Source organism: Bos javanicus, chromosome 19 (assembly GCF_032452875.1).
Source record: "Bos javanicus breed banteng chromosome 19, ARS-OSU_banteng_1.0, whole genome shotgun sequence".
Classification (NCBI taxonomy): domain Eukaryota; kingdom Metazoa; phylum Chordata; class Mammalia; order Artiodactyla; family Bovidae; genus Bos; species Bos javanicus.
The window spans coordinates 26,370,826-26,382,917 of NC_083886.1; the positions used below are offsets into that span (position 1 = coordinate 26,370,826).

Below are 12,092 nucleotides of genomic sequence, written 5' to 3' on the forward strand. Positions count from 1 at the left end.
GACCAAAAAAATACATATACAAATACCAATGACTGTGTCCATTACAGTGATCTTGGGCAGGCCACTGGCCCTCTCTCAGATGCAGCCTCTCATGGGACAGGGAAGAGGCCAGACTCAGTGTCCTTCAAGGGATTCTTAATTTCTGAGAGTCCGAGTCCATGATCAAAGGAGATGGAAGCTTCTATAATTCAGAAAGTGTTAAAAATATTCAAATAACAGAACAGGAACTTCTGTGTTAGTGGGGACTCAGAGCCATCTGTTCTGAGCAGGGGAGAGGCAGAGACGAAGCGTTCTGAGCTGGGGGGTGGAGGGGCTCCAAGTCCCCTGCTTGGCAACAGCAGGAGCAGAGAGGAGTGGTCCTCTCCCTACCCTTGGGTGGTGACCTGTAGAGAAGGTAGTCAAAGGGTGGATGTAAATGGCACATGGAAGCTAATGGAGGGTGGAGTCAAAGAGGGAGAAAATGCCTTTCTCAGAGAGGCCAGGAGAGGAATCTGGCTGGTTTCTGAATCACGAAGAACAGATACATGATGCAAATCAGCACACACTTCCTGAGTTGCGCCTGCTAAATGTCATTTACTCATTCACTCAGCAAACATTCTCTGAGCCACCTCCTCTGCCCTGGACTATGGAGATGAATCAGATAGCGTTTGAACCCTCAAGGCTCACGATCTGTTGTTGGGCTGGTGGAGGGGAGCGGGGGACTGATGTACAAACATAATCAGCACAATGAGTTTGGTGCGATGGAGGGGTACACAGGGTACTCAAGTAGCCTAGAGGAAATGACAATTTCAATAAGTAGGTCAGGGAGGGCTTCCTGGAGGAAGTCGTGTCTGTGCTGGGTTTCTGAAGGACGAGTGGGAGGAGTGAGCTAGGCAGAACCAGACCAAAAAGCCAGGGGAGGGGGTTGCCTAGGTGGCGCTCTCCGTGGTCCTGAACCATCATTGTATTACCAGGACAAGACTTTTGTGTTGAGGGTAGGGGGCAACTAGAGACGATTGCTCCCAATTCCTGCCACTCCTCTGGGCTCCAGAAAGTATCACAACTATGAGTGAGTCTAGGGAGCTCCATTTTCAGTATGGATGAGTGTAATTTTGAGAGATGGGCAGTAGGATCTGAGGCTGGAGATTGGCATGGGTCATGAAGGATTATTGGAGATCATGTTAGGGAACTTTGATATTTTTTAAAAAATTTATTGAAGTATAATTGATTTACACTATCATGTTAATTTCTGCTGTACAGAAAAGTGATTCAGTTATACATATATATATATATATATATATATATATACACATACATACATACATACTTCATGTTCTTTTCCATTATGTTTTAGTATAAGATATACAGTAAGACCTTGTTGTGTATCCATTCTATATATGATAGTTTGCATCTGCTAATCCCAAACTCCCACTCCATCCCTCTCTCACCCCCTCAGCCCCTTGGCAACCACAAGCCTGTTCTCTATATCTGTGCATCTGTTTCTGTTTCATAGATAGGAACTTAGATATTTTTAGTCTTATAGTAGTGGAGAGCCATGGAAAGGTTTTATGCAAGGTAATGATAGGGTTGTATGTGTGACTTAGAAAATTATGGCAAGAAATATGAAGAAAAGACTGGAGGGGAATGTTGGAACAGGTGTTGTTGAGCTTTAAAAGGGTCCAAGTGAGACATGAAAGGTTAGAGCTAAGTCCGTGAGCAATGAAGACATTTGAATATATTAAGAAAAAAGGGAATGGGCCCTAAAAGTGGGAGTTGAAGGAGGAGTACCAAATGGCTTCTAGGTTTCCTGCTTGGTAACAATGTGGATGCTGCTGCTATTTGTCAGAGATAAATGATACTGGGTGGGAGCAGGTTGAGGGGAAAGATGAAGAGTTCAGTCTTGGATGTGCTGAGTTTAAGGTGCTGGGGGTGTCTTGGGGCGAATGTGCAGGAAACTGCATATAGACCTACTGTTTGGAGATGAGGTCACATCTAAAGATGGAGGGAGGGATGTCCTAGGGATGTGGGTAATTGTTGAAAGCCCAAGAATGAGTGAGAGGCTGCCAAGGGAGGGTGTGCCACGTGAGCAGGGAGGAGACAGGCTGAGCACTGGAGACACTCCCGTGTAGGGAGACAGGCAGAGACGAACTGGACTGAGCTCCCAGCTAGCAGACGTAGGGGAGCCAGTATTTCTCTGAGTGTGTTCTGCAAAGCCGTGGTCATCTTCCAAGATGTTCTGTGGCCTCATACACATGGGAAGATGGCAGCCTATACCTCCCTATGGGAGACTCCCAATGTACACTCTCAGATTAAAGGCTCTGAAAAGTTCCTCAGTGAGGGAACCTAATTCTCTATGTTTACCTCACCATTTCCCAAATATACTCACCCTTGGGACATGGACCTCTAATGTCCTGTGCCCTATTTGTTTTGAAATTATGGTCTAAACTTAATGAATGAATATTAGAATGCCCTTTAGCCATCATTGACTTCAGCCTCCCATTAGGTTGATGAGGAAGCTCTGTCCTGGAGAAGCTAAGAGAGGCTACTGCCCCCATTCCCGTGGGGCAGTAGAGGAAACACTGGATTAGAGGGTAGACACACCCTACCCTCAAGGTTTACTTCAAGCCTCGTCATTTACTGGGCTTCCTTGGTGGCTCAGATAGTAAAAAATCTGCCTACAATGCAGGAGACCCAGAGTTCACCCCTGGGTCGGGAACATCCCCTGGAGAAGGGAATGGCTACCCACTCCAGTATTCTTGCCTGGAGAATCCAATGGACAGAGGAGTCTGGTGGGCTACAGTTCATAGGGTCACAGAGTTAGACACGACTGTACAACTTAACACTTTTACTTCATCATTTACTAGGTATGTGACTTTAGGTATATTACTTTTCTTCCTTGGGTCTCTCTCTCTGGTTAAGAGCTAAAACTGCTCCCTGGGCAGGGCTGTGGCTGAAAGGATGAGGAATTTGGGGGAGTGGGAAGGGGACCATGGTGTTGGGCTTAGAGCCATGGTTCTGCCTTCTGCCAACAGTCCCACAGCTGGCCACATCCTCCGGCTGGGCCCTGTCCTCTACCTGGCATCATCACACCATTATGAAGGTCAGTGCCAGGGCTCAGTCCCAACCCCACAGAGCTCCTAGGTCTGTCCTTTCCTGTTTGATCACCTGCCATTCTGGGCCACCCAGTGGAACTTCCCGCATCCAGCTTTGCAGGCCTGCACTCAGCAAGCTGGAAAGAGGCAGCACAAGAACTTTCAGAATGAAATGTTTTCCTAACCCTCTCGTCACAGTCATTCATACCCAACACGACGATGCATATTTTTAGTCACTTTGCAGAATTTAAAACACACCTCGAAGGCGCCAAGAAACACCAGCTTGGGGATTAACTCTGCTCACAAGAGACAGTGGGGCGGACGTGGGGAGGGCTGCCTTGTGCTGCATCACCCGTTGCCTGTGCCATGACTCACTGTGGCCGCCACCTTCACGAGATGCACCTGCCCATGGATGTGGGATCTGGAGCAGCCTGCGGTGGGAACTGAGCTCCCAGCCCAGGTATTGCACCAACCCCAGGTCAGTGCCAACTCTGGCACCTGCTAGCTGCACATCCATGGTGAGGTCATCTCTGGGCCCTGGAACCTGTATGTGGAACACAGGACATAATTCTGGTTCCCCAGGCTCTGTCTCAGTCTAGCATTCTGTCCTCAGCCCTTTGTACAGGATTTTCTTTTCAATCAAAGCTGCAAACTCATGAACAGGGGACGGAGCTTACCAGAACCACAGCACCTCTGAGATGCGTGACAGTGGAGAATGTAATCCCGAATACAGAAGCTACCCTGACACTCCACAGGGGATGGGGCTCCCTGCCCCCCCAAGGGAGAACCTGGGGGACTTCCAGACCATCTAAAGCCTATCCTCCTATCTACCCCCAGAGAGAGAAACTGACACCAGTTAGGGTTCTTGTCTAGGGTCATGCCACACACCAGGGCAGAACTGAGTTAGGGCCCAGCTTCCTGTCTCCCATTCAGGGCTTTGTCATGCGCTGCTGAAGCCTGATGCTTGCGGTTACTGGGCCCTCAGGGGACAAGGCCCCCTTTTAATGCCCTGTTTCCAAGGTGTCCCAGTTGGAGCCCTGTCTCTCCCTGCCAGGGGCTGCCTCTCTGTGGAGCATGGGTAGGGTCTTGGTGTGCACACAGGAATGGGTCCAGGGGGAGGCTGGGGGCTGGATCTGAGTTTCCATGGGGAGGTGGGCGACATAACCTTCTGTGTCTGGTGGAGCCCTGGACCAAAACCCCCACCGATCATGCTTCTCGGTTCTTACAGTAGCCCTCCCTGAACTGATTAAATCATGGCGGGTGCGTAGCTGCTGGAGCGGTCACGGGCTCTCCCACCCGCGCTCCTGATTTAACCATCTGAGACCCTCTCTCCAAGATGTCCACATGCCCTGAGCTCCAGCCCCCCCAACTGTCCCCCAGACTCTCCGCTGCGGTAGGGGGTGGAGAGGGAGGGCACTGAGTGGGTGCCAGGGAGTCCTACTTCCCGCACGCGGCCCCTAGCTCCGTGGTTCCCCACAAACCCCTCCGGGTCCTCGCCAGCCTCGGCGGCCGCGCGGCTCCAGCATGACTGCGCCCCGGTCGGGCGGGAGGGGCTCTGCGGCCCGGCCCCCTCTCCGCCCCCCGGGGGCAGCACGTGTGGGGCGGGGCTGTGGTTCGAGCCCCGGGCTGATTGGGCAAGGGCCTGGTGGGCGGGGCCGGGCCGCAGCTGTCAGAGCGGCGGCGGCGGCGACCGCGGCGCATCGGGCTGAAACTGTGGCAGCGCTGCAGCCGGGGCCGGAGCGCAGGAGCCGACGGGGCCCGGCCGGGATGGTGCAGCGGCGGCTCCTCGGCGCACACACGCACTGAGTGGGCCCAAGCTGGGCCCCGCGCCCCCCGCGCCCCCCGCCGCCCCGATCCCGGCCGGCATGATGTGCCTGGAATGCGCCTCGGCGGCGGCGGGCGGCGCGGAGGAGGAGGAGGCGGACGCGGAGCGGCGGCGCCGGCGCCGGGGGGCGCAGCGAGGGGTCGGCGGTGGCGGTTGCTGCGGGGCGCGGGCAGCGGGCGCCGCTGGAGTCGCGACCGCGGACGATGAGGTGCAGACGCTGTCGGGCAGCGTGAGACGGGCCCCTTCCGGACCCCCCAGCACCCCCAGCACTCCTGGCTGCGCAGCGGCTGTCAAGGGCCCGGGCGCTCAGCAGCCCAAACCAGCCAGCTTGGGCCGCGGGCGGGGGGCAGCCGCCGCCATCCTCAGCTTGGGCAACGTGCTCAACTACCTGGACAGGTACACCGTAGCAGGTGAGCGAGTGCCCCACCCAGTCCGAGTACCAGGACCCTCTGCCTGGAGGTACCCCGGGGCAGGCCCCCTATATCCAAGCCTTTCGTGGGGTCCCTAAGGGCCTTCGCCTCAGGTACCACTGGGCAAGTGATGCCCTCAAGACCTACTGGTCCAATCCTGGGACCGCCCCCGCACCCCCCGGGCCAGGGGTAGGGGGAGTCCCCACCCCTGGAGTAGCTCGCGCGTCCCCGCCAGCCCTTGACGTCCCATCCGTTGTCCTCTTCTGCGAGAGTCTCCTTTGCGTCTCTCTGCGTTCTGGCCTTCGCGACCCCTCCCGCCCCAGCCTCAGATTCCTGGGCCTCTGCTCCCCTTCCCCCAGCCCAGGCGGTCTGTCCGTCCGTAGCCGGTCAGTTCCTTCCTTCCTCCGCCGCCTCCACTCCCCTGCGTGCGTGCCGCGAGTGCGCGCGCCCCTTGCGGGTGTGCGCCAGAGGAGACCAAGTGTGTGCTCGCGGGCGGCGCGGATGTGTGTGTGTGAGCGTGTGAGCGCGTGGCTGACAAAGGCTTGGGGCTGCGGGGAGTGGAGGGAGGGGCGGGGCGGGTCCGCGGCGCCTGGGGACCCAGGATGCGGTTTGCAGCTGGCCCTGGCTAGAGGCCTGAAGACTCTTCCCTCTCTTCTCTGTCGCTTGGGGCCTGGGGTAGGGCGCAGGCCACTGGGGCAGGAGAGGGACTGCTAGTCCTCTGTGAGCGTCTCCGGGAGCCAGCCTCCTCAGGGAGGGATTAGGGTTCGATAGAACAACTGAGTTCTCGCCCGGAATCTGCTCTTCTGTGCTTGGTGTGTAACCTTGGGCCGGTCTTAGCTAGTGTTTAGGTCTCTTCCCCGTTCTGAGGTGGGACCCTCTGGGGATGAAAGAGCCTTCTGGGAATTCTAGTCTGCTGGCTTCCCTCCCCCAGTTCTCAGGGGTCTGTGAGCAGGGACTTTTCCCTAAATTTAGCTGCTCCTGGGTGGGAATGGTGCAGCCTTAAGAGAAAAGGACTTGGGCCAGACTTGCATGTGGGGGCTCTCTGCCATAGGAGACTAGTGACTGGATCCCTGACATCCTGGCCCGCTGGCCCCAGAACCTGCCTAACCACAGCTTAGTAAAATCTGCAACTACAAAAAAAAAAAAATTTTTTTTTGGATAGACTCTACAGAGAACTTTGTGCCCGTGACGAGAAGCGAATCCTGGCCTAAACCATAAAATATAATGCCACCTGGGTCCCCTTTGCCAGGACTCAGTCTCCCTGTCTGTTGAATGGGGTTTTGTGTCAAGTGCTTGGAGAGCAGAGGCTTCTGCCTTCCCCGACTCCCACTTTCAAAATCTTTTATCTCTCTGTTCCTCTCTGTGGGGAGTTGAAAGGGGGTACCCCTGGCACCAATTTCTGGGACGAGCTGTCCCCCAGGGGACTCTTACTTGGTCTGGTGAGCTGGAGTAGTCAGCACCATCCAAGCACACCAGCCCATCTCATGCATGTGCCATCCTGCCTGGGACCTGGGAGCTTAGGTGCCACCCAAAAGTGGGGAGAAGTCAGAGAACACGGGCGGGGGGGCGGACGCTGGGGGGCGGACCTGCGGATAGTCAACTTCTGTCCACAGATGAGCAAACCAAGGCCTTTGTCCACAATGGCTCAGAGAGGGCACGACAAAACTGGCATTCCATCTAAATCCATCTACCTGGTTCCTACCCTCTCAGCTGGTCAGTGAATGGCCTGCTTCTGGCTCTGTCACACCAACTTCTCTTTTCAGGCCTCAGACCACCCCCCACCCCCACCCGACCCACACTCTGACATTCTTAGGGAAACCGACTCTGTTTACTGGCTGAGGTGGGAGGGTGGGATCAAGGAGGGCTGGTACTTATCTGCCCCCACCCCCACAGGGGTCCCAGAGTCAGAATGGGAGAATAAGATAGGAAACTTTTGGTAAATTGGTAACAGGGGGTGGAGCAGTAGGGAGGAAGGTCCTGAAAGCTCTGTGCAAACACTGTCTGAGCTGTGCATCCCCTTCTGTCCCGCCCGGGAGGGCCGGGAGCTCCTGCTCCACCCTGCCCCCAGCACACAGCACACACAGATTTCCTCTCCGGATGAGCCTGCTCCCTCCCTGTCTCTTTACTGTCATTCTCCTACCACCACCCCCTTGTTGCCAAGTTCAGTTTTCAGGAAGATTTACTGTCTCTATGGCAACTACTATGGCTTGATGTGTCTTGGGAGGTTGGGGGCGGTTTGGGGGGATCGCAGGGGAATGGTCATCTCAGGCTTCAGTCCACCTGTTGCTGACTGTCCAGCTGGGACAGATGAGGCGATGCTGACAGTCCATGGCTCAGTCATCTTGGATATTTGCACCCACCTGATCCCTGAAAATCTCACCATCTGGCCCTGGCTCCCCCATCAAAAAAAAAAAAAGGGGGAGAGTTCCCACACTCTTCCTTTCAATTCATCCTGTGCATTTCTGTTTTCATGGAATAGACCAGCTTGGTCCAAAAGAAATATAAGGCAAACCACGAATATAATTTAACATGTTCTAGGAGCCACATTTAAAAAAGTAAAAAGACTAGATGAAATGAATGAACAACATTTTATTCCACTCACTGTATCCAACATCATCAACATAGAAGCTGTTGATGGGATAGTTTGCCTACTTTTCATACTGAGTTTCAAAACTCAGTGTATTTTGCATTTATAGCACGGGTCAGTTTAGACTAGCTGTATTTCAGGTTCCCAAAAGCCGTAGTAGCTTGGGGCCACCACAATGGATAATGAAGGTCTAGAGTCTTTGATGCCAGAGTTCACGTCCAGGCTCTTCAAATTCCCAACCGTGTGACCTTGAGGATGTCGCCTGGGTTCCGGCTGATCACTTCCTCCCCTCTACCTCCCAGGGTTGTAGTGTAACTGAGAATGTCTCTTATGCCCAGGACAAGGCCAGACTCCTAGGAGATCTTCATTTTTCCTTGCTCTTCCATGGCTCTGCCCAAGCTGTGGCCGCCCGATCATTGTGCCCTCCTATTTCTCACTTTCTCACAGTTCCTTTTAGGATTCCTTGGCAAATCCCCCGCTTCTTCACCATCCTGGGAACTCCAGTAGGTTCTGCCTCCATCCTGGCATTCCCAGCGCCACCGCCACGGGGTGATCGAGCTAATTACGGCTTCTCCTCCTCCTCCTCCTCCCCATGAGAACCCCCTGAGGGCAGCAGGCCTCAGAAGCAGGTGAGAAGGGCCAGGCTCCCACTCTGGCTTTTCTTACTGAGCGTAGCTTCAGTTGGATGGAACTGATGTAGCCCAGAAGCTATCTCTTAACCCTGCCCTCCACCTGCCTGGGTGGATGGGGACGTGGATGCTGGGAGAGAGCTGGCATTTACCCAAGGTCACATGGTAGGGAGGAGCAGGATCAGAACCCTCCAGTGTGGTCTTCTCTCCAGGGCAGGACAGAGCATGCCACCCCTGCTTCTGACCTGGAAAACTGGAGACTCCGCTGGCCAGGGCGGAAGCCCTCCAGGCAGATGAATTTCAGCTCAGTTCAACAGCAGCAGTTTGAGCTCCCCTAGGGCACGCGGCTCCCACTCCCAAGGCCCCTACCAGCCTGGCAGCCACTCACTCTCCATTCTGAGCCCACTTGTGGCTGCCAGGTCAGGAGAAGGGGTGGAGCCTCTCATTTGAGGGTCCTGAGTCTCACCTTACCAGCACAGCACCATGGTGCCTGAGAAGCCTGTGCCCCCGGCTTCCATTCTTCCATCTATAGAAGAGAAGCAGAGCTGAGGGTGTAGGAGGCAGCATTCTTTTCCTGGAACTAGGCCCAGCAAGAAGGAGTTGGCATGGCCCTGTTTATGGTTGCTGAATGACTATTTGAGAGTTAGGGGACTATTCTCCCCTAACTTCTCTGGGGGCACCTGTTCCCTTCCTGAGACCCAGTTTCCTTCCCTTTGATCCAGCCCCTTGGCAGACCAGGCACTTGAAATCGGGTGGAGCAGGGGCTGGTGAGGAGGAGAGGCAGAGCCCTGCCCTGGGGGAGTCTTTTCTGCCAAAGAAGCTGAGACCGGTATCCATGGCAACGGCTCACTAACACAAACCCAGGAGAGAGGAGTACAGGGACCCAGCCTGGAATGCAGGCCTGGCAGGGACTGGGGGCTTCCCCAAACACCTGAGCTGGGTGCAGGAAGAGCCGCCAAGCATGGGCTCTTGGCTCTTTTTCTTTTTTTTGTCTGCTTTGTTGAATCTGTCCAGAGCTAACACTTAGGGGAACGGAGGCTCCGGACCTTCTGCAGTATCACCTGAGTGTGTAGAAGCCAGGTCAGTCCCCATGCTCTGTGGCTATCTCTGTGGATAAGGATTATCAACGCCACTCCCGCCCTCCCCCCTCAGGTGGCTTCGTTTGACCCCTTGAGTGGCCCTGCCTTGGTCACCACCAAGTCAGCACTACGTAATGTCTGCAGGGCGGGGTGTCCCAGGGCCACATTCCAGAATGCCTGTCTGATAGGTCAGTGTCCAGGTGCACCGCTGGGCCAGCCTGGAATGCCAGCACCCCAGTGACTAACCACTAGCAGCCCATTTTCAAGCTCCTTTTTCCTTCTTAGGCACCTTCTGGTTGGATCTGTTGGCACCTCCTTTGTGCAGTTGACCTGTCAGAGAAGTGCCTTGAAACTCACTACCTTGGTTTGGGACTCAGGGCCAGTGACCCTCCCAGCCTCTGCGTTTGTTTCTCCTTTGTGAATGGGGCAGGAAGGCTGCAGGGTATAGCCTGGGCTGAGAGGGAGGTTTCGGGGCCAGAGTTGCTCAGAGAGGAGTTTCATGTCTCTTCCCTGACAGGAAGTGGCTTTTGTTTCTGCCTGGGTGTGAAGTGAAGTTGTTCGGCCGTGTCCAACTCTTTGCGATCCCGTGGACTATAGTCTACCAGGCTCCTCCATCCATGGAATTTTCCAGGCAAGAGTACTGGAGTGGGTTGCCATTTCCTTCTCCAGGGGATCTTTCCGACCCAGGGATTGAACACAAGTCTCCTGCGTTACAGGCAGACACTTTACCGTCTGAGCCGCCAGGGAAGCCCTGGGTGTGGGGGCCTGAAATCCTGAGGGTAGATAGGGGATGAGAGCACAGGAGGCAAAGAAGACACTGTCTTGATCCCCAGGCTCATGGGGCTGGGCTCCCCATGGGCCCTGACCATCTCCTGGGCTGCTCCTGGCTTTGTCAGAGTTGCTGTGTGACCTAAGGCAGATCCTGACCCTCTCTGAGCCTTAAATCCACAGTAGAAGATTTTGTTCCTCTTTTTCTGTGGTCAGGGTCTTGCTCCCAAAGGTAGTATGGGGCACGTGACTTGGTCTCAGGGACTCTCACCTGCTAGACTTCGGCTCTGCCTATATCTCCCTTTCCCAAGATAGCCAGGTCTGTTTCCCTGTTGCTGCAGGGGCCAAACTTAGTTTTTGCTGATGGGCCTCCGTGGTGCCTCTGCCCTCCTTCCTGGAAGTCTTCCCTATGTCCCGTCCACTCTGTCCCACATCCATCATGGCACCTACCCCTGTTATGGGCTAGCTGTCTCCCTCCAGCCTCAAGGATTGCTGAGCCTGGGCATAGGCTTGGCTCTTGTTGGCCGACTATGTGACAGAATTGAGTTGCCCCAGCCTGGCCTGACCCCAAAGGCCATCCTTCTGGGCACTCGTAGGTTTGGATGACCCTGGACCAGGATAGGCCCCTGTGGCTGAGGCTGGGGCTTCTCTTGTGGTGGCCAGTGCTGCCCTTTTGTGCTGACCAGGGCTCACAATGAGCTACAAGCCTCGTGTCTCCAGGAAGGAAGTGGGGGCAGTGGTCAGTGTGGTCCCTGTCTGCCCTGCCCGCAGACCTGACAGTGGGGCTGCCTGGCCCCATGCTGAGCAGAATGGCTCCTGTACATGCAGGAGGGCACCGGGGTGGTTCTGCCTCTTCTGCAGGTGGGGCACTGGAGGTGAAGGGCTGGTCCCAGGTCACACTGCCAGGTGGGATGAAGCAGGACGCTGGTCCTCTCTGGTCCTGGCCCTCTCTTGGTGGTTGAGGGGTTGGTGGAAGGAGCCCTAGGTAAAGATATGGCTGAGGGCAGAAGCACTTCTTTTAGAGTGAGAAAGAAGCAAGAATGATGCACTAGCCAGAGTTTGGAGGTTAGGGGTGCGGACCCCATCTCCTGCCTTGCCCTCAGTTCTCTGCCTCCATGGTGACCTTGCTGGGGTCTTTTCCGCTCCCCGACCCCTCCGTTGTGGAGTCTTCATGATCCTTTCCCTGCCCGGCATGAACTTTCCAAATGGAATCTCTGACCACAAGGAGCACAGTTATGCTTTGTAAACTGTAGAGGGCTGTGCCTGAGGTGGGGTGCTGTTACTTAGTTACACACTGTTTGGAGCACCCAGGTGAGAGTGGCTGGTGTGGATGTTGAGAGGGGGCTGGCTGCAGCCTCTTTTCTGGTGTTTTCTGAATCTCAATTTTCCATCTGAGAAGTGGCAGCGGGTGTTGCCGGTCACCTTAGCCCGCTTGCACAACGTGCAGGGAGACGGCTGAGGGTTCGTGGGCTTGAGCCATGCCGTTCCGAGGTCTCTTATCTCTCCCTACCCTCTCTCCCCTCATACATTCTTGGCCTTATCCTGGGTCTGTGTCCACACAGGCCACACCCTCCATGGGTCACGATAAGGGTGTGACCACCTTGTCCCCAGCCCCTGGTGGTCTTGGGAGTCCTTGAGCCAGAACAGGGCCGGAGAGGCTGAGGTGGGAAAGGAGTGGCCCTGCAAAGCCCCCAAATTGCTAAGGCTGAGTCCGGTTCCAGGA

The 12,092-nt window shown here is 55.3% G+C and overlaps 1 protein-coding gene across 3 annotated transcripts in view; it reads left to right on the forward strand.

Moving 5' to 3' along the window:
* SPNS2 (SPNS lysolipid transporter 2, sphingosine-1-phosphate) overlaps positions 1 to 12,092 on the forward strand; it is an 87,937-nt gene that overhangs the window by 45,469 nt on the left and 30,376 nt on the right. The window contains exon 1 of one of the 3 annotated variants that reach the window (XM_061390758.1): positions 4,735 to 5,306. The exons of the other annotated variants lie outside the window; for them this stretch is intronic. Within the exon in view, the coding sequence (XP_061246742.1) occupies positions 4,937 to 5,306 (370 nt within the window). The 5' untranslated portion in view covers positions 4,735 to 4,936. Of the gene's footprint in view, positions 1 to 4,734; positions 5,307 to 12,092 lie in introns of those variants that run through there. 3 annotated transcript variants of the gene reach the window in all.